Source organism: the organism of the source record quoted next, unplaced genomic scaffold, assembly GCF_019419815.1.
Source record: "Pyrus x bretschneideri cultivar Hongxiangsu unplaced genomic scaffold, Pyrus_bretschneideri_v1 Contig11, whole genome shotgun sequence".
Classification (NCBI taxonomy): Eukaryota; Viridiplantae; Streptophyta; class Magnoliopsida; order Rosales; family Rosaceae; genus Pyrus; species Pyrus x bretschneideri.
This window is the reverse complement of record NW_025999402.1, coordinates 8875945-8898048: the sequence shown is the minus strand read 5'-3', so window position 1 is coordinate 8898048 and position 22104 is coordinate 8875945. Positions and strand designations below refer to the sequence as shown.

General features: G+C 39.7%; 4 protein-coding genes across 7 annotated transcripts; 1 reads left to right on the top strand and 3 right to left on the bottom strand.

The window, feature by feature from the left end:
* Window positions 1–1039: 1039 nt before the first annotated feature.
* LOC103930348 (U-box domain-containing protein 9) lies at window positions 1040–3999 on the bottom strand. Of its 2 annotated transcripts, none has more exons than XM_009339668.3 (2): window positions 3448–3999; window positions 1040–2518 (listed from the first exon to the last, which is right to left on the bottom strand). In XM_009339668.3, the coding sequence occupies exons 1-2, from the start codon at window positions 3781–3783 to the stop codon at window positions 1439–1441; spliced, it is 1416 nt and encodes a 471-aa protein (XP_009337943.2). In that variant the 5' UTR covers window positions 3784–3999; the 3' UTR covers window positions 1040–1438. The 2 variants fall into 2 exon arrangements, with proteins under 2 accessions (XP_009337943.2, XP_048433202.1); XM_048577245.1 differs by having other exon boundaries at window positions 3441–3650.
* Window positions 4000–5276: 1277 nt separating this feature from the next.
* LOC103930347 (U11/U12 small nuclear ribonucleoprotein 48 kDa protein) lies at window positions 5277–10984 on the bottom strand. 3 transcript variants are annotated; one of them, XR_664666.3, is made up of 7 exons: window positions 10850–10984; window positions 8973–10380; window positions 8430–8544; window positions 8021–8128; window positions 6703–7438; window positions 5847–6601; window positions 5277–5643 (listed from the first exon to the last, which is right to left on the bottom strand). XR_664666.3 is itself a non-coding variant. In XM_048577244.1 (6 exons), the coding sequence occupies exons 2-5, from the start codon at window positions 10319–10321 to the stop codon at window positions 6722–6724; spliced, it is 2289 nt and encodes a 762-aa protein (XP_048433201.1). In that variant the 5' UTR covers window positions 10322–10380; window positions 10850–10984; the 3' UTR covers window positions 5277–6601; window positions 6703–6721. The 3 variants fall into 3 exon arrangements, 2 of the variants coding, with proteins under 2 accessions (XP_048433201.1, XP_009337942.2); XM_048577244.1 differs by having other exon boundaries at window positions 5277–6601; XM_009339667.3 differs by lacking the exon at window positions 5847–6601.
* An 18-nt stretch (window positions 10985–11002) lies between these two features.
* LOC103930346 (pentatricopeptide repeat-containing protein At5g18390, mitochondrial) lies at window positions 11003–12924 on the top strand. Its single transcript, XM_009339666.3, has one exon. The coding sequence runs from the start codon at window positions 11003–11005 to the stop codon at window positions 12539–12541; it is 1539 nt and encodes a 512-aa protein (XP_009337941.2). The 3' UTR covers window positions 12542–12924.
* Window positions 12925–13058: 134 nt separating this feature from the next.
* Window positions 13059–21565, bottom strand: LOC103930344 (probable UDP-N-acetylglucosamine--peptide N-acetylglucosaminyltransferase SEC). The gene is made up of 28 exons (XM_009339665.3): window positions 21192–21565; window positions 20741–20886; window positions 20528–20626; window positions 20385–20435; window positions 20012–20128; window positions 19814–19870; window positions 19190–19309; window positions 18981–19043; window positions 18807–18885; window positions 18203–18312; window positions 18050–18103; window positions 17899–17966; window positions 17702–17804; window positions 17071–17273; window positions 16813–16909; window positions 16370–16441; window positions 16165–16241; window positions 15951–16067; window positions 15773–15857; window positions 15529–15696; window positions 15146–15256; window positions 14977–15063; window positions 14741–14868; window positions 14543–14625; window positions 14208–14313; window positions 13955–14101; window positions 13620–13740; window positions 13059–13499 (listed from the first exon to the last, which is right to left on the bottom strand). The coding sequence occupies exons 1-28, from the start codon at window positions 21346–21348 to the stop codon at window positions 13386–13388; spliced, it is 2940 nt and encodes a 979-aa protein (XP_009337940.2). The 5' UTR covers window positions 21349–21565; the 3' UTR covers window positions 13059–13385.
* Window positions 21566–22104: the final 539 nt, after the last annotated feature.

Below are 22104 nucleotides of genomic sequence, written 5' to 3'. Positions count from 1 at the left end.
TTCTCTATCTTGGTCATCTGACTATGAACTACAGACTACTATATAAACCATGATGTCATGTCTTCCACGTGAAGTTCTACCTTCTAACTAGAAATATATTTTCACATAAAATCTTACTTATCGCAATCTAATCACATAATACGTACACATACAATGATATATTTCCAATCACACTCAAGATTTTCTCGTCTCATGCGCATACGTGCTACTTGCTGGATAAAAAAGTAATTTGAATGGTTTCTTTGCGTGCACCACTATTTTCTTGTTTTTACTTTTACTTTCGACATGCAGGAGTCCATGGTTTCTGTTATTTTCCAAAGTCCATACTTTGGAGGCAAAAAAAGACACGTGACAAGGGATCTATGGTATTACTTGTCAAACCCCGAAAGTTGCTCGCCCCACCACCACCCTCACTCAACCGAAAGCAAAAAATAATAGAAACGAAAAAAGAAATGATGTTTTGACAGTTCGTAGATGGTTTTCGACTACCTTATCTGTAGGGTACTTTACAAAACAAGAAAACTCTCTGTATTTTAGTCACACTCAACCCGATGGTCACACTTAATTCGATGCGATCTTACTTGGTCCGAGAACTACCCTAATTAGACAACGCTATCGAATCCAAACCCACGGCTTCCAAATCTCATGGGTATCTTTTTGGTACAAAATTATTGAGAGATTCTCGAGTCTTGACGAATGTTTGTGGATAGGGGATAGGAGTAGGACCAGAAAATGGCACCATCAAATGCTGCATGATGTGAGTTGTCCTCCAGGGTTTATAATGGCTTGGCTTGTAGTGAATTGTGGTTTTCATTTTTCTTTCCTTTTTTTATTATTATTAAAGTTCGTAAATCCCATTAGCGCCGACTAAACATGTCGTTATCGAACATAATTATGGTTTAACGACTTAATCCAGTGCTTAAGTATTGTATTAAAAAAGAAATGACATCGGAAATTATGCAGCCTGCTGACACACTTAAAATATTAGGGTGGAAGAAACTATGGAGACCCTTCAATTAATCACCATTCAATCACAAAATCCAAATGAAACTTATTATATTTATGATGGCATTTCAAAGAGGCACAAACCCGACAATATAACATGTGACGAGAGAGATACTAACAGTGTGATATACCACCGATTCCATCCGAGAATCGGAAAATGAGCCGGAAACACACGGAGAAACAAAATGTACTAGTTGTGATTTCTTTTGCCATCAAAGAGAGGTGAAATTCCGATGGCCATTACAAGTCTAGAAATGGACCAAATCTTATGGACCAAAACTTTGCCTAGGAAAATTTCAAGTAATGTGTACAAATCTGTGAGCTCTTTCTGTGTACAGGTGGAGTATAGTACGAAATATACGACATTTACATGGGGTGTGATAGGGTAATATCTTCTCGGAGGAGAAAGAAGAGAAGAAAAGTTCGATTTCTGTCAAGCAGTGTGCGTTATTGAACCGGTCCTATTCAGCCTTTCAAGAATTCCGCTGGCCTTTCTCTTTGCCCTCGAAGTCCCGGTTTGTACAAGTCTAGAAAATGTACCATTAACCATTTCCTCTTCCTTAATTTCTTTCAGTTTGGTCCGGTCTGCAAAACAGATAGCGTAAAGGATTGCAACACAGTTCTCCTTGTTGCGCTCGCAGTCACTCTCCCTTGTGATGCCAATCAAGCAAGGCACAGTGCCAAGCTCACACATTTCCTGAACAGCTCTCTGATGGCTCGAGAGCATTGCAAGTATAGCTAACAACTCGGCAACTAAAACACGGTCCATAATCTTCTTCAGAATCACCCTGACTGCTCCAGCATTGATGGCCCTTCCCTTATTTTCGAGGACAGTACACAGGCTGAATACCGCCGAAGCAGCATCCTTCATTGCTAATGGATGCCCCTCATCTAACAGGTCAATCAAAGGTTTGATAGCACCCGATGCTCCAATAGTAATCTTGTTGGAGTCAATTGCTGATAGTGTGAAGAAAGTTGCGGCAGCATTGCTTCTTGTTTGAACGGTTCCAGATATTAAGGATTCAATAAGCAGACAGATGACTGAAGCGTTCTCTGCAACTAATCTTTTGTTATTGTCATGAATTGAGAGGTTTAGTAGTGTGGTGATCAGATCTTCTTGAAGATCAGGATGAGCATCAACCTGTCCTGGTGAAAGTGGGTTGAGCAATTGCGGAATGGTCTCAGTAGACTCGCCAAAAAGTGCCCGAAATGATGAACTTCGCTTTGTTAGCAGTCGAAGCTCTTTTGCTGCTGCTTTCTGATCAGATAGAGATGATGACATCTTCTCAAGCAGTGAATTCAGATATCCTCGGTCTGCATTGGTGACAAGTTGCTCATCAATATCCTGAACAGGTTTCGGAAGCTCAATTTCACGCTCCCTGCACCATTGTGAAATCATTTCTCGAACCAGGTGATTAGGGGTAAGGACAGTATGAGAGATGACTTGGTTTGTTTGAGGGCACGTTCTGTGGCCTTCGTTCAACCACCTCTGAATGAATGGTCGATCAAAAGTCTGTAATCCAATAAAGATATGTAAAACATTAGAAACTGCACGAATTCAAGGTGCTACTAACAAAAGTCGTGAACTCAAAACATCTGACAGATATACGGATTCTTAGATCATACGGTCAAGGAGGATGCCAGCGATGCTACCATATTTGCAGGAGCGGTGATCTGATCCTAAATAATTCATAAACGCAACAAAACGCAAGTAACTGTTTCTATACCTACTTTGTACATGCAATTTGCCAGTACCTGCCAAAATTGGTGATGCCGTGAAGAATAGCAAAACCTCACCGATCCCTCTATTTATAAAGTTTCCTTTTTTCATTGAACAAATTACTCATTGAGGTTTTATAATCACAGCTCCTCTCAGAAGTTCAGTTGAAGCAGTACTCCCTATTCGATCAATACCAGCATTTCGCGGAGATAAGCGCACAATATACATATGTGTGTGTCGCATTTTGTGGAGATAAACGAACAATATACATATGTGTGTGTGCATATGTATATATACACACAATACAAACACATATATCAAAAGAAAAACTACAGAAGTTTCCTTTGGGAGTACTACTCTCGTGATCAAACAATTTTTTGACTTTTCCCATTACAATGGAGGAATGACAACATAAATTACTGACAAGATTATTAAAACTCCGACGGTTCTTCATATCAAACACAAAGTAGCAAACAGTTTCACTGCAAAGAAATTGCACAACAAATGACCGCAGAAAACAAAACAAAAAAAAATCTTGAAATCCCAACTCCAAAAATGAAGAACCAATCTTGATGCGAAAGAAAAAACGAAAATCCCCAATATAAGAACAACCCAAATCTTAAAAACACGAAATTCTTGCATGCAAATTCGAATTAGTCACGAATTCCTCAAAATCTTCACAGATACAGAAAGGAAAAGGTGTAAATTTGTGAACCTGATACCTCTCCAGTGGCCAAGACAACAGGGTCGGCCATGAGCTCTCCGGAAATGGGACATCTGAATTCTTTAGGAACGCCCGCAAGAACACCGCCGCCATGGCTACCGCCTTCAGCGAGTTTGAAAGAGAACGACTTTTCGGACTTCAAGTCTTTCAAAGAAGCCAAGGTTCTGATGGCCTCGTCGGCTGTCTCGACCCTGTAGTCATCTTCGTCGACAATGGCCTTCACCAGCCTCTCCAGCTGCTTCTTTATCTCCACGGCCTTCGCCTTCTCCGCCGCCGTGGACGCATCGGCGTCGGTCACAGTTCCCTCCCCGGAGACGAAACCCTTCCTGGCCATTTGCGGAAGAAAGAAGAAAAATTGAGATCAGGGGTTGCTGTTGCTCTGATTATTCGTCTCAGATGAATGGGACGTCGAGAATTGTAGACCGCTGCTGCAGCTGCATCGTCTCGTCTGTCAGAGGAAGGCGAGACAGAGAGACAGAGAGAGATGCTCTGTTTTCCTGGATTTCTTTTTGTTTTGGTTTCTGTGTGCGACTGACTGAGAGGAGAGAGAGAAGGAATGAGTGTGACACGCAAAATTCCTTTCAACTGGCACATGTCTAAACTACCTCAACAGTACTTACTGTTCCGAGATTTTTTTAAATGAATTTTAACGAAAATCTATAATACTGTTCACTTTAATGAAAAATCACATTTTTACATTAAAAAATCAAATATGGTACTATTAATTTTACCCTTTATTTTGTCCTTATCGTTAAAATTCAAATATAAATTTGAACTCAGGTGAAAGAATAGGTATACTCTTCTAGCTTACAGATAGGGGTGGAAAAAATTCCCAAAAATCCCGAACCGAACCGAAAAAATCCCGATCCCAAACCAAAAATTTCCCAAACCGAAATTCCCAAAATTTTCGGGATGCTATCCCGAACCGATCCCAAAATTTCGGTATGGGATTTGGGATTGGCTTCTCGATATTTTGGGAATCCCATACCGAACCGAAAATATATAATATTAATTATTATATATATTATTCTTTTATAATTGATGCTAGTAGTTTCTAATTCATGCTCTGCAACCTGGAATGCCCTACACCTTGCATATTTTTCATGTTTTGTTTGATATTCATGTGGATTTTATTATTGCTGCTGTTATGGCTGATGATTTTAGAAGGCTTGATTCTTTTGTCTCTCAACATATTGCAAAAATGGTTTAATTAATTTGAATTTTGACTATGATAAAAACAGTCAGGCATGCCAGTGTTCAATTAAATGGTAGTGTGAATGAAATGAAATTCCTAGTTCATGAATGTGTTCTTGAATTATATATTTGAAGAACAATTCATAATTTCATATTTCAATTTGGGATTCCCGATTTGTCCCAAAATCCCGAAAATATTTCGGGATTCCCGAAATTTGGGATTCCCAAAAATTTGGTTTGGGATTGGTCTTCAAATTCCCGTCCCGAAAAATTTTGGTTTGGGATTCGGGATACTAGTTTCGGTATGGTATCCCATACCGAACCACCCCTACTTACAGATCAACTAGTCTGACACAAATGTGTGAAGTCGGTACAATTAGGAAAAGAGTAACTTGAGTATAGCAGCATGACAAGCTGGATGGTCAAACGCTATCATGGAGAATAAGCCTCTCTATAATTGAAGTTGTTCCCAAGACACGTGGCTATCCAATAATAATAAGATAATGAACATTACCACCACTTGAGATAGGCCGAACGGATGATTTTGTGTCTTGGTAAAGGTGGCCGAGCTGACACGGCCAACCATGCACCCATGAACTTCTAAACTGTATTTAAATTTAAGTACCAACTGGATAAACTTAACAAATTTACTAATAAACATATAATTAAATAGAAATTTTACATAATCTCTACAAAATTAAAAATGCCAAGAGTACATAACAAGCATTCTTCTTCCATCTACATATTTCAATGAAGGTCAGAAGAAGCCAGGTTTCCGACATGCACTGCTTCCGATTTGTATGAACTCGTCGAAACAATTCATCGGAGAACTGCATTCCATGAGCAAAACAAAACTATTGCATACAACCGAGGGTCAAGGCACCAGTTCTGTGCTTCATCCACTAACGTCATCACTCTCCATGTTGACATAACCAGAGGACAGAGACGTTCCTTTCACGAACTTGTACATTCTAGCAGAAGCTGGGGGCATTTTTCATATCTACAAGGCAAAGAGACAAGGGCATCAGAAAATTCAACCATGACATCACATGCAATGCTGTATACTACAAAACCGGAGTAGAAAGCAAGTAACAAAAAAAGGAACCGGGGGGGTAAGGAGGAGGAGTTGAAAGCTTCCCCAATCGAAATTACAAGGACCGAGAGATTTATAATGATGCTATTCTTTGCAATCCAACGACAAACCTGTTTACCCTTATTTGCAGATTGGGATCTGATACCATGGCCCTCTGTCAGACAATGACCCAGCCGGTCTTTGGAAAGGATTTATGTTATGTGTACTTTTCTTTCTTTTTTTTTAATGCATGAAGCTTTAAGTGCAAAGAAATGGAGAAAATATATCACTTGGGTAATCGGATTCCCTCAGACAAAAATGCAGCACATACATGCACAACATGGAAGTAATTGGTGAGACAATCAGTTAGATTTCTCGGAGAGAGGTTAACAGGATTTAACTTGGCTCATTGATATCGTTAATGTACTTAATTTGGTTTGGTCAGAGAGAGGTCTGGCCCAAAAGAAAATTCAGAGCGAGGTTAGCGTGTAAAGAAAGAGGATTGACATGTACGAGGAGTTTAACAAGGTGGTGGTGTTTTGTCTCACTTCACTTGACTAACAATTGCTAAATGCGAGACTTCACTATTGCAAGGGTTATCATAATGAAACTGACGTAAATACAGACAAGAGGAATGCAGTAAATAACAATCTCAACTGATAACATGTCGACTAATGAGAGGAAAAAATCATAAGGAATATGGGAATAACCATGCCAGTACGAGTAATGATTTGCCATCAACTTATTATCTACTCAGAATGAGAATGAGCAAGGAAACAAGGACAACTGCAAATATCTAAATCCTTAACAGCTCATAAAAAAACAGTCAAGGATACAAAGGAGGATACAGGTGAAGTTAAAATTGCTGAAGCCTGATGACTTTGGGCTGCAAATTTGGTCAGTAATGTCACAAAAGAAATGTCACTTTCAAATTCAAGTGAGAGCATACTATAAGTACATTAAAAAAAAAAATCAAGAATAACTTACCGACATGGCAGTCATATTTCTAATGGTAGTCGGAAATTTTCTCTTTTTCAGAATGTCTGCCTGCTCTAGCATACTTTCTGTTAGTAGAGAGATCGTCTTCATATAAGTCATGAGGCTCCAGAGGATCATATCTATCATCAAACGTATTTTGTTCCATAGAGTTTGAACTGTGATTCTCATATGTGTATCTATCCCTTCTAACTTTTGATTTCAGATGAGAACTTGACTGAGAAGATGATCTATCTTGAAACTTGGATATGCCAGAAGATGACATTTTGGTTTCATAATGCTTCGTCTTTGTCACCTCCAGATCATCTCGTTCCCTGCGATTGCGAGTATGTCCGTGTGACCATCCATGATCTCGGCGACTTTCTGGACTTCTCGAATGATTTTCTGTATCGCGCCTGTCCCTACTGACACTCCTCTGATCTTCTAGATATTCATGGCGTCCCTCAAGACTATGGTTTGGTTTTTCGTGAGCCTTAGTATAAGCATCCCTGGCTGTTGCAGAATGAATAGCATCACTAGAATGAGACTGTTTCCTGCTACGATACGGGGTACTTGCCGCTGACTCATAACTACTTTTTGTTGCCTTATCAGCATCCATGGTGATGTCAGGAGCTGATGGTAGCTCCAATGGAATGCTCCCTTTCCCTTCAGTTCCTTTCTCAAAGCACTCAATCCCACCAGCCTTCTTGATTTCCTCCATGTATACCTCTATAATATCCCTCATTTTCTTCAGAAAGTATAGAAGTAAACATTAAATGCCAATAAAATAAAAAGGGCAAAAAACTGCAGACGTAAATGCTTCAACAGAGAAAAAAAAAAATATTTTCTTTAGTTATTCCTACTTTCCTACCATCAGTCCAATAAATCACAACATATTAAAATCAATTATTTTTAGCTCCACCGACCGAGCTTGAAACATAGATCACTCAAGGATTACCATTGTTTCTATAAGTACACTCAAAAGAAATGTTCTCGATGTTTTACCAGCCTCAGTACCCTCCCTGCGTTATTGTGTGGTATCTTCAGTATCAATGTCAATGTCATATATTAGCAGGTAGAGAAGTGCAAATGTATCCTTTTAAGACAATTCTTTGTATTTAGGTTTAATTTCAAACATCGAGGGCTTCTGATGAGGTTTTCTTAGAGTCTACCCATAAAATTCTTTTCCTTTTCAATATTTTGTTTGTCTTTCTTTTGTAAGAACTCAAGAAAGCCACAAATAATACTAGCCAGAATAACTAAAATGATATGCATAGTATAAAATAAGCAACAAGAAATAAACATTCCACAAATATGAACTGCGCCATACCTGCAAAGGTGATCCCTTCACCTTTTTACCACGATATGACATTCTTCGTCTTTTGTAGTCTCGTTCTTCTGCCAATAACTCTTCTCTAGTCTTAGTCTTGTTTGTTTCCTTGAGTTCAACCAACAAAGAAGAACCAAATTCAGGAATTTCAGGCTATTACTAGGTTTATTCTTCATCTAATTAAAACCATACTTTAAAATGCAATAATCGCTAGAAAAGACAAGATCTTTAATCATGATAGGATACTCTCTACACTGTTGAAATTATTTTTGATCTCTCTGAGAACCCTTTACTTAATCTAAAATGGCAATAAAGAATCCAGACTCCCAGCAGAAAGATAAGCTGAATCACTTTAAACAAGCATCATGTGTCTTCTAAGTTATCTTGAAACAATGATATTATCTGGTACCTGGTCACGTGATTTCTCCCAATGAATCCCATCATGGTCAATAATGGGTTTATACTGACTTCGGTTTTTCCGTTCCTCATGAGCTCTTTGTGATACATAATCATGATCAACCACCCTACAAAGAAAGACAGTACAAGAAAAACTTAGCATTTCATAAGCAATCCCAAAAACAACAGATATGTCAAAATATGGAACTGACAAATAGCCATATGAATAAGAGTCTAAGACTTGTATGTGTGTAACAACTAACAACCCAGTTGGAATAAATGTTAGCAAAAGGACAGTTTGCTCCAAACAGCAGAAATGGCCAACAATAACAAAAACAAAGTATTGGCTATTTTACAAAGGTTTCTATGAAGATCCGAAGCACTGGCAGATCCCTGGCCTTTTCAGTTACTAATAATATTTCTTCTAACAAACTCCCGTGTTTAGCATTTGTTTCTATTCACCTCCCTCCGTTATGCTTCAACTAGATTTTCAACATATTAAAAGTAAACCTGAAAGCAAGCTCAACATAAAAATGAAATTGAGCATAGTGCATACCGTTGATATCTAGTAAGGGTGTTTGAAACCCGTTGTGCTTTAATTTTTTCTTCTAGCAAGGACCTTTCATGCAATGCTGCAACGGCTGCTGCAACCTGGGACACAAATACCACCCTACCGATAATGTTTTCCTTCATCATGCTATTCCCTTCACCATCTGTGTTTAGTGGTTTCATAATTTCAGCATCCCTCACACCATTGCCATTGGCATCCAGATTCAATGAACCCCCTTCTAAAGAAGGAGACTCTGTCACCAGTTGCTCCAATGGGAAAATTAACGAGCCCATTGCAGCATCTGATATGCATTTCTTAAGGACGCTTATGACAAAAACTTTCCCATTTTGTGCACCATACAGTATGGAAAGCTGAGAAGCCAGCCACGTCAAAGCTTGAACCATAGTGGGACACTCAAAACTTTTACTCTTTGGATCTCCTTTCTTTACCTTACTTAAAGCTTCCCTTAAAATCGCCTTCAAGCACAACTGGAAAAGTAAAAGTATATGATCCCTCATAGCCACATCAATCACAACTCCATATTGTGGTGAATTTGCAATCACCCATATGGCTAAATCACATTCTCTAACCACACCCAACCCCAAAATGACACGAAGAACACAGTACGAGTACATAAAAGGAAACTCATTCCAGCCCTCAACTTCGGATTTAATAGCCCACAACTCAGATGGAAGAATTCTACACCACTCGTTGTCAAAATCCGCAACCTCTCTCTCTCCTGGATCAATAAAGTTTGCACACTCAGCTGACAAAATTAATGGAAGTGTGAACATTCTGTCAACACCACCCAGAGCAGAAAAGTTAACGACACCAGGGCAATCATTGTAGAAGAAATTGGAATCAAAATCCGCAAAGTATTGCTCCAACGACAAGCACAGGTCAGCCTCTGAGCCATTAACTGTTTGAAGAAAACTTTTTCCAATGTGGGATTGCTCAGACGATTTGAGGGTTTTGGTGTAGTTGCGAGGCGGGAGAGTGTCAAGCTGGAGAGGGTGAGGATGGGAAGGGCAGTGGAGGGAGTGGGAGAAAAGAGAGTCAGGGTGCACACGGTGGTGGGGGTTAAAAGGGCAGGCGACAAGGCCACTATGTAAATTATGGTAACTTGAGTTTTCGAGAGGGAGGAGAGCGGAGAGTGAGTCGAGGGTCCTGTTAGACTCGCGAATGAGGCTATTGAGAGATGAGATTGTGGTTGAAAGATCAGGGGGCAGAGGATGAGTGAGGATTCCGGGAGGTGTGTTTTGTGGCTCAGAGTGGAAGTAATCGGGGTTAGGATTATGACTTGAAGGATGGAAAGTGAAGGGTGGGTGGGAAAATTGAGCAGGAGGACGGTTCATGGCGGATTCTAACCAATGTCCAGCTCAAAAATTCACAAAATTTCCACCTGCAATTTTATCTGATACAATGATACGGTACAAAATCAGCTGCCAGAAGTTCCCAACATATAAGCATGCATATACACGCGAGCGCACACACAACACATATAATAAATATATATATATATATATATATATATGTATATATCATATGGGTCGAAATTCGTATGATATAAACAGAAATAATCTCCAGATAAAGAACTGAACTAAATAATTTTGAAGATTTAAGCATTTAAAAGAGCAAATCACACCATACTAAGAGAAATATATATACAATAATACATGAATACAAACATATATACACACACATATATGCATATGCATGTATATATATTTATTTATTCCAAATAATTTGATGAATAAAACCAGAATCTCAGTAAATATTTTCTACAACCATCTTTAAACCACCAAATCTTAGCTTGTTTTACCGCCATCGGAACGGCAACGTTTAGCTTTACAAGTTCGACGGAGAGAGGGAGAGGGAATTACCCGATGCTGAAACCAAAGCGACGTCGTTTGCTTCCTTCTTTCCAGCCTGAAAGAAGCGAGAGCTGAGAAAGCCTTCTGCTTTCGTTTCGAGATGTAAAATCAGAAGGTTGAAGACGAAGAAGAATAAGAAACGACGTCGTTTCCTCAACTACAATGGGGACCAATTGGGGTAATTTCGTGAATACCACTAAATACATAATGTCTCTTATACCCTTCAAAATACGGAATTTACCAATGGTATTATTGGGAATTCACACTTCACTCCGCTTTAAAGTAAAATCACTCAATTTTGCAACCTCTTTGGAAGCAGCGAAACATATGTTGGGCGCCGCCAAAAACTCACCGGTCCTCCACAGACCGCAACCACTCCGCCGCATCCTCCGCCACTTCACCACCGCCCTTAATGCCGCCCCTCCAAACGGCGTCGTCCCGACAAAAGACGACTACTTCTCAGCCATCCATCACATCTCCAACATCGTCCGTCGCGACCACTACCTGGAGCGGACACTCAACAAGCTCCGAATCGCCGTCGACTCGGACCTCGTCTACCGCGTCCTCCGCGCCTGCTCCGCCCACGGCACCGAGTCGCTCCGATTCTTCAACTGGGCCCGGACCCACCACCCCACCTACCACCCCACGACCCTAGAGCTCGAAGAACTCGCCAAGATCCTCGCTCGCGCCAAAAAGTACGAATCGATGTGGAAGCTCCTCGAATCGATGCAGACCCACCACGAATTAACGCTCTCGGAAGAAACCCTCTGCTTCGTGATCGAAGAGTACGGCCGCCACGGCCTGGTGGATCAGGCGGTGGAGCTTTTCAATCGGGCGCCGAAGACCTTCCGGTGCTCCCAATCCGCCGGAGTTTACAACGCTCTGCTGTTCGCCCTCTGCGAAGGGAAGCTCTTTCATGGGGCTTATGCTCTGGTGAGGAGGATGATCCGAAAAGGGGTTGTTCCGGATAAGAAGACGTATTCGATTTTGGTGAATGCTTGGTGCTCCAATGGGAAAATGCGGGAGGCCCAATTGTTCTTGGAGGAGATGAGCAGCAAAGGGTTCAATCCGCCGGTTCGCGGCCGCGATCTTCTCGTCGAAGGGCTGCTCAACGCTGGCTACGTCGAGGCTGCGAAAGGGATGGTAAGGAAGATGGTGAAGGAAGGATTTGTGCCTGATGTTTCTACTTTTAATGCATTGATGGAGGCTATATGTAAATGTGGGGAGGTTGATTTTTGCATTGATTTGTATTGGGAAGCAAATGGTTTGGGGCTCTGTCCTGATATCAACACTTACAAGGTGTTGATTCCGGCGGTTTCGAAGGTGGGGAGGATTGATGATGCGTTTCGGCTTCTGCATAACTCGATTGAAGAGGGGCATAAGCCGTTTCCGAGCTTGTATGCTTCTATAATTAAGGGAATGTGCAGGAGGGGGCAGTTTGATGATGCATTTTGTTTCTTTAGTGAGATGAAGGTTAAGGGGCATCCTCCCAACAGGCCGGTGTATACCATGTTGATAACGATGGCTGGACGCGGAGGGCGGTTTGTTGAGGCTGCGAATTACTTGGTGGAAATGACTGAGATGGGGTTGATGCCGATTTCGCGGTGCTTTGATTTTGTTACTGATGGATTGAAGAACTGTGGGAAGCATGATATGGCTAACAGGATTGAACAATTGGAAGTTTCTCTCCGTGGCGCGTGATGTGTCGATAGAGCGTTGAAGACGACGGATTTTGGGAGTTTTGAGGATCTGGTGGCTATGTGCATTGTGCATTGCCGGTTGTGCTCGAGGAGAAGGATGAGGCACCTGCTTCCCGGGGTACGATGTACAGAGCGCATGGAAGAAACGATGGCCATTTTGGTACTCAATTGGGGTATACGATGAACAAAGCGCATACCACGCCAACAGTTAATAGAAAAATTGACTCGCAGAGGATTAACATTGCTACAATTTGTAAGATAAAGTATGAGATTATGATACAATCCATAGATTTTGTGTAATTTAGACGATAAATTATTATGCTTCTGGTTCGTTTATTTTATAAAAGGTGAAATAAGAAACGTAGGACAGAATTTGCTTGCAAACTGAATGCCAAAGAGAGCCAAGGCGGCCGCAAATCGCAATTAATTTTCGGCAGAGTTTCGGTTCAAGCCGAAAGAAAACGGAAAACGTCTCAGAAAGAGTAGTTTACGATCGAAAATGTAAAAGAACAAGAGCGGACGGAACCAATACATTACCATTAATGATACGACGGTTAACGTGGGAGACATAAATCAGCACACAAGTATACCATCTCCATTACATAAGAGACGTACAAATCACAAGATTATATGGTAGATGGAGGGAATGGTGCGGAGGGGAGCAAGTGGAAAGAGTGACATACTGAATACTGCTACGTCGAGCTAATCTCTCCTCCGACTCGAAACTTGTCCAGGATTTAACATATTGGGTAATAATTATATGGATCTCCTAATCCATTGAAGCAACTTCCCTATTTTGTTTCTCTCCTAAACTATCTACAAATCCCGTCTCTAACTTTGCCCTTCTACCTGTCGTAGGGGAACTCTAAATCGTTCTCGGTGACTTTGAAATGCTGCGGCTTCTGGCCCGAGCAATGCAGATTCCACATTTTGAAGTAACTCCTCTCCAGATTCCTCACCTGCAACAGGTTGTTTCAAGAGATTATTACCAGTTCTTTAATTCCAACGGTTAGTCATATGCGACAAGAATTTGAAAATACAACTGATATAAATGCGCAGGACATGCTGCTTTAACTCACCCAGCGTGCGGTGTCGAACAGAGGACAAGTCAGTCGGGCTGCCTTGAGCTTGGTGGCAAGAGCACGGAGCTTTGGAGGATTCAACGCCAGAGACACTGCCCTCTCTTCATACTCTTTCATGCTATAGGAAGTCAAAACAGGAAAGGAAAATTGTTACACTCGTGTATACGTACGACAGAAGCGTCAGGTGAGAGGACAAGAACAAAGCCTTCAGAAACAAGTATTTCGCAAAGTGACAAGGGCTCTTTGAAAACGGTGGATGATAAAGACATCATTTTATGAAATACTTGCAAAGCCGCTAGAGAGTCTGAAGGTTGCCCATAAAAAAGGCATACCTGCTAACAATCATCTCATCTCCCAGTCCAGTGGCGAGACACAGTGATCCAGCAACCCTGGTAGCCATCTTTTCAAGGGGAAGGGTCACCATCGGCAGACCTGCCCATAGAATATCCGTGCCTGTCGTATGTGCATTGCACAAAGGCCTAAAGACAAAAACTCCCACAATCAATATTTTAGCTTACTATGACCAGTACACAATGAAAGAGAGCCTTCAGATTTCTCAAAGGAATCAAGGGAAAAGAAGATTACGTGTCAAGGAATAAATCTGCCAACGCACTCCGCCTGATATGTTCACCTTTCATAGCAACATCCGTGAAGATGATTTGGTCTGGCTGGACTCCTTGATCAACAGCATCTGAACAAAGTCCAATAAATAACAAAAATATCACAAACGGGTTTAATTTTTTGGGTGAAACCAGAGGTTAAGGCCCATTATTAAATGGTTTTAAATTCAGACTGAAACATCAAAGGCTGTGTTATTTCTTTTACTTGGACTGGGTATTCTGAAATGGTTGCAAAAATGAGGTTTAAGGGAATGCAATCAATTAATATAAGGGAGTATATTAGTAAATTGTAGCACTTACATTTACGAAGTCTTGTTTCGCCTGCAGCTGGGAATCTGAGGAGCCAAAGTGCACTGTTGGGTACACGTTTAAGAATATTGCACCTAGAAAACATAGAAATGACTAGTGAGATGATGAATTATGTACAATATGCACTAATATAATTTTTGGTTCTTTAGGAATTGCTTCTATGAACATGGAGGAATATGATGATATTACCAAGTATTAAAAATTTCAGGATCCATTTTGTACAACTGATTGAAGCATGCAAATATAAATTTATCCTCGGGCAGCCCATAATCTGATCGCTTGTGCCGGCAGCTTGGATCCAACACATCTTGATTTTTCTGAACACAAAATTGAATGGTGATTCAGGTGCCATGTAACTTTGCTCAAGTGAATAAAATAAGAAAACAGACTAGAGAACTTTCTGTAATATGATTATTAACACCAACCTGCTTATAATCATTCACAAAGTAGCAATGCGGGAGATGAACAATTTTCTCAGAATAAATATGTGCGTAGCGTAAAGGTGAAACGAACTGAAAGCAAAGACACAGCAAATCAGACAACTACAGCCAACAAAATTGTGCTCTCCAAGACATAAGGTGGCCCAATTCAAACCTCATCAGTGACTAGATAATCGATATAATTTGCCCCCGTGGTACCAGGGAACCCCATGTATGAAACCTGAATGGGAGCTGGCTGCATAGCAAATATCTCATTTCTTGCCCCCTGCATGATAAATGTGTAATTAAGTCATTTAAACAAGTAACAACAGATATATGTTACAAATGCCATCATTAGAAGCTGAGTGTAGAATAAACAACTACAATTTGTTGATGTACAATCATAATTATAAGAAAAATGTAGTCATAGTTATAAGAAAATATTAACAAAATGTATCACACAAATAGGCACATTTTCTAGGTCTACTTATTGCTTGCTATAAGGTTTATCAAAGATTATTTGAGGACGAGAAACAGAAATCAACAGAAGAAGTATACCTTTGTATAGCCATTGAGGTTAATTAAGACTTGTATCTTATCTTCATTAATCATTTTGGCAATCGTATCTGATGACAAAGAAGAGACATCCGTAAAGTGCTCCACTTCAGACTGGATGCGTTGTCTCCATTCCGTTCCATCATTTGGACTCAAGGCATAACAGAAAACCTATATAATAATGCTAAGTTTAACAGGCAGTAAAGAACATAAAAAGAACCAATAAGAGAGTACAAAAAGTACAAACCTCAACATTGTCCTTGTTATGCATCCCAAACACAGATCCCATAAGATGTGACAAAGGGTGATTACCGAAGTCACTGCTTACATATCTGCAAATCAAGAAAGGTCCTCACACATTTAAGGAGAAGTAAAGGAATGGCAAATAAAGCGATTAGTCTTAAGCATATCCTCTCAAAACATACCCAACCCTTAGTCTCTGAGGTCCACCATTACGCCTTATGGGGACAGGAGCAGGATGGTTGAAGGGAGAAAGTCCAAATCGGGATGCAACTATGGAGCAGTGTGCAGCATATTTACGACTTCGAAAGAGAAAACAAACTTGTGAATGAGAAGAAAAATAATTCCTGCTAGTGCTATTGCTTCTTAAAGCCTAAAACACTGAACATACAGCTCTACCTAATTTCAAGTGCCAGAATTGGATCAATAGGATATGCTATTGCGTGGAAAGGTTGCACACTAGGCAGAAGAGACATCTGAAATAATAAACAATTAGCGTTCAGGTAACTCTGAGCAAAGTTATGAGCGATAGAAACAAGACTAGAAATGAAAATGATCAGTTTTAACAAAATAAGAAGTACAATGAGGATATATCAAGACTGACATTAATCTGCCTCCTGATTATGCCTTCCACTTCAGAAAACATTTTGTCACGATCCTCCCAACTGCATACACACTGGAATATACAATCATATTAATTTACATGTAAAGATTTCAAAATCTCAGCTGCATTGCAAACAACACAAGGCATACAAGTAGAGGTGAAACATAGATATCTACTTTTGATTACAGCATAAATGCTTTCATTTTTCACTTCTACTTATGGAGTCATCAACAAGAATAAAACCAATTCCATGGTCGTGGATACATCCACATAACTCCAAAAGTTTTCAAGTGTACAGGCACGTGTGTGCACATTTGTGTCAGTGTCCAAGAGCAAACCAACATGCAGAGTTTAGATTCATTCAAATTTCTGAGGAAAAAAAAAAAACTATACATTAAAAAGTTCGAAAAAATCACTTCACTTCCATCAAATTAAGATAATACCTGTAATGTATGTAAAAGATTACAAGTTGCCTCTGGAAAATCAGTTCGAAGATGCAATGCCTGACTATAGCTCTTAATAGCAGCCTCGACACGTCCACTGCAAGATGAGTTCAAGAAATGTTAGTTCCACTTCCACACAAGGGCTGTGATAGTTTTCATATCCATCTGAAACATCAAGCTACTTTACTAAAATTTACTCGATTGGAGTTTGTTATAGCCCAAAGATGAAATTCCCTGATGTAAACACGAGTACCATACCTATCCTTGTAAGCTGAAGCCAAGTTTGCATGAGCTTCAGCCATAGTTGGCCGGACAGATATTGCATGTATGTAGTCCTGAATTGCTTCACTGACTCTACCAATCTCCTTGTATGTGTTGCCCCTGTTGACAAGCCCATCAGCTGCCAAGGGATCAATGCGAAGAACCTCATTGTAGCAAGAAATTGCATCCGCATAGTTCCCCTGTGATGAAAGCATGCATAATAAAGAATTAGAGCAGAATACAAATGATAAATAAAAGATAGAGCAATTCTTCTTTTGATGCTTTTAGATTTTATTTCTACTCTTAACCTTAGAAACCAATCCTTTCTTGTGAGGGTTTCACCTATTCCTGAAAATATGGTTATTACAGCCCTCCCCCTAAAATGACAGCTTTTTGGTGTGCGGAATCTTCATCTTTATAAAGTTTGCATGGATTTTAGTAAGAGGAAAAAAACAGGTCCACATTTTCCAGAAGCTTTGAAGGAGCAATTTTTTGTAGTACCATCCTCCCCCCTCTATCCCAACCCCAAAAATGGCAGTTTTATTTTTGTTCAAAAGAAACACCCACACCCCATGGGAGGGAAAAACAAACTTGCTACAACCTAAGAATGGTATCACAGAAGCAATACCTGTTGCTTATAGATGATGGCAAGATTATTAAAAGGAGCAGACAATCCAGTTGTTACGGTCAATGTGGCCTTATAATATTGAGCAGCAGCAGCCACCATGTTCCTACATATACAGTACTTTAATTGTTAAAATCCCGAACTAATTGTTTCAACATTAATAAATTAATAAAATTCACAAGTATTTCAAGATCGCATACCATTCCATATAAATATTCCCAAGGTTTGTAAGCGCTTGTGGATGGTTAGGTTGTAAAGTAAGGCATTGCTGCATGCAGTAACACAAAAGGTTATGTAAAATGGAAGATCATATGCAATTCAAACAAACCTGACACCACAGGTTGAACCTACATTGTAGCATTGAATTGCTTCATCCACTCTGCCAATGTCTTTCAGAGCATTGCCCTTCAAATGGTGGAAAAAAAAAAAAAAATTAAGTCGGTGTAAGTTGCAATTACAAATCCGAAAATCATAATTTATAAAATTAAATATATGAGAACCAACCAAATTATTGTAAGCCTCCAAAAATCTTGCATCACAGGAAATGGCTTGCTTATAATGTAGGATTGCCAGATCCAGTTGACCTTGCTCATAATACGAACTAGCCAAATTTCCTGCGCCAAACAATTCAATAAAGGTCAAAGAAAATCCATGAAACTGCTACCACAAAAAAAATATATCTGAACAGATGGAAAAGTAAACGAGGATTCCTCAACAGAGTTCAAAACAAGTTAAAAAAAAAAAAAAAAAAAAAAAGCTTTTAAGTTACAAATATTTATTACACTGAGATGCATAAAAGTAGTCAGTTAAGACGAATGTAGCCATCAACTGACTCATCCATGTGCAATAATTTTAGGAATATTTACCATTCTCTTTCTGCTTAAAGGAAATGTTTCAAGTCCATAATGCCAAATTACAAGTTATTATGCACGTAGACCGTTAAGCGTTGAGACAAAAAGTAGCTGTCAACCATATCCATATTACTACAAAGACTAGTAGGGACAAAAAACAAAGATTTCTCATAACCATAAGGAAGAACCACTTAATCTAACAAGTCAAGAACAAATAAAAAGATGAAAAAGCCAAGACATGGTAAGATATTACTCACCGAAAGCCATTGCATAGTTGGGTCTTGTCTGGAGAGCACGCTGATAACACACGATTGCCTCCTGAGGCAGTCCCAAAGCCTGGAAAAGGCAAAAGAAATAGCTTGTTTTTCTCCAACACAAGTCCAGCCACTTGCACCTACCCAACCTTACTGGCATTAGGCATGACAGCTTACCTTATAAACATTCCCAAGGTTGAGATACGCATCTGGAAAAGAAGGTTTGAGTTTCACAGCCTCCTGAGATAGAAAAGTATCCATGGAAAAAGAACACAATTTAAGAACAATTCTAAATAGGGCAATCATGTATTGTACTAAGATGTAAAAGAATCAGTACATCACAAAGTCAGAAGATGATTAATGGGTGAACACAAAATTTATGATACCTTATAGTACTGCAGGGCTCTATTAAGATCACCAGACTCCATGAAAAGACCAGCAAGATTAGACCATGCAATAGCGAAGTGTGGTTGTATACGTATAGCCTCAAGGTAGCAACTGTATGCCTGCACAAAAGGTTAGAGTCTGACTATTTGCAGTCTTGGGGATGGGAGTAACAACAAGAATCATCTGAGCCCTGGCCTGGGGACAACAACTTCATATCTGTTTGAACTGTAAATTCACATTCAGTTCCACACATGAATTATTCCATCAGTGACTTTACTTGAGATGCATTACAGAATTTAAATGTTGAACAGAATTATCATTCCAGTACACTGTTGAGAAATCCAAATTTATTTAACCCCACAAATCTGGGCAGGGGAAAAGTTTGGGCCAGGTGGATATTAACTAGAGCAGTAGCTCAGACTTTCAGTACCACATTCTGTACTGGTACTGGATCAGAACACAAAGTGATACAACAGTAGGTCTAGGCAAACAGTATGGAAGCTAGGGAAAAGAATAAACAACAGCCCTAAATCCTATACAGCGCAATCTAGATTTTAGCTTCCAATACATATACGGTAACTAAAACATAATGCAAGGTAATACATTTATTTTCTAAGACTTACCTCTTGCACCAATCCCCGTGCCTTCATTAGATTTCCAAGATTACTATGGGCATCAACCTGTATACCAAATTACCAATTTCCCACTGTAGTTAGCTTGCAGATAACATTGAAAGTAAAATAGCGTAGAACCTTGGATCGGACAAAAGAACAACAAGAACATCCTGTTGTAAGTCAAAAACAAAGAAGATAGAAGCCTACCAAATGGGGATTTAATGCAAGTGCCTGGCGACAACACTGTGCCGCTTCTTCATGTCTTCCCTTCCGCATGTATGCACTAGCTAAGTTTGACCATGCATCACAGAAGTTGGGACGAAGCTGCAGCCAAGAAAAACTAAGATCAACAAACTACACAAGAGAATGAGAAGACAAGGGCACCTAAACCATTCAAACTGAAGCAGAACAACTTAAACTTTATAAACAAAGGACATCCAAAAAGTTTAAGAACCAAACCAGGGTAATTTGACACTATAAATTACAAACTGAAAGAAAACTCAACATCCATTTTAATCCCTTTCTAAGGCTTGAGGAAATACAAGCATAGTCAGAAAACAGTATAAAATAGTATACGAACCTCAATGGCAACCAAATAATAGCGAATAGCAAGGTCATTATTTCCTTTTTCCTGCAAAAAGAACAAACCAACTCAACATTATGGACAATTATTCAACAAGAAAAAATGGGTGAAAGTAGGCAACTATGCGTTCATGACATTACCTTCCAAGCATTAGCCATGTTCCCATAACACTCAGCAAAATGGGGCTCAATTCGAAGGGCTTCTTCATTTTTGGCGATACACATATCAAAGTCATGCAACTGGAACGGAATAAAGCACACATAAAATTAATTAATTTCAGGTTCCCAACACCAATAGAATGGAGAAAAACCAGCGAAAGAAAAAGAGATTAGTTTGGTGAATTAAAATTGAACCTGATAATAGATTGCACCCAAAAGCAGGAGATTGTCGGTGCGAATCGGGTTTTTCTCATACACGATTTTGCTATGCTCTAGTGCCTCCTTATAGTTTCCAGCCTTGTACATTTGATGAGCAACAGTCAAATGTGCGTCTTCATCGACTACATAATCGAATAATTCATCAATTAGCCTCAACTATCAGAAATTCAAATAATTTACCAAACGAGCACCTCCGACGCCTCCCAACCTGGAATAATTGATGAAAACCCTAACCCTAAAATTCGAAATTTAGCTTTTCCATCAAATTTTTAGCTAAAAATTAATCACCTACACAGCAACATCGATTAAAACAACCCCAAAATTGCAACCGAAGTTTCAAACTTTGATTAAAAAACAATTTGGAAGTTCATATTCCGATTAAAACAAAAAAAAGAAATTAGACAAAATTGGGATCAGAAAATGGAACCTTCACGAGCATCGTGATGAGGCTTGAAAGGGACCAAGCAGAGCGACGACGGCTCCGGCTTGATCCCAAAGGAGTCATCGCGAGCGACGCCGAAGTGAGCCCTAGAAGCTCCGACCACCGCCGGCGGCTGACGAGCCTCTCCCTGAACCGTGATCATCGTGGCGAACCTCCTCCTCACCCGCCCCCGATCACTACCATCCAACTGCGATCGGACTGCCCGCAACTCTCTCTCGAGCTGTCCGGCTCTGCCCCTTGGCTTCTGATTTTTTTTTTTTTTTTTTTTTTTTTTTTTGGAGTTCTGAAGTTTGCAAGAAGCGGCTTTTGTTGGAAGCGCTTTTTGTTTTTCGGTGCTTTTTTGGTGCGGAGAACAGAGCACAACGCGACAGAAAGAGGGGTTTAAATAAATGGTGGAGAAGTGGGGCTGAGGGCGCTAGCGATCTGGGCCGTCGGATGCGGGGAAGTGATTGAGATTTGGGATTGGAATTTGGATGTCGTGGCGGTTTTCTTAAGATTCAATGAACTTATTCGGAATTTTTCACCCAAAAAAGGAAGAAAAACTTAAAACGTGTTTTGGACACGTAATCTTAGGCTGACTAATGAATGCAAAAGCGCGTACATTTAATTACTTCGGGATTAAATGGTTCACCTGAAACATTACTAGTACGTTCGGAAATAAATCACGAGTCATTATATAAATAATAGATATTAAAACATGTATTTTTTTTACCTTCAGATTATATGTATTGGAGGATTTGTGTTTGAACTCTCTCAAACAATATCGTTTGTAAAAGAACATATCAACATCATTTAGTGTTTGAACTCTCTCAAATAATATCGTTTGTATAAAAACATATCGACATCGTTTAGTAAGCTAATCTAGTTGAATAAGGTTAATTATAGTAAATGGAAGAGA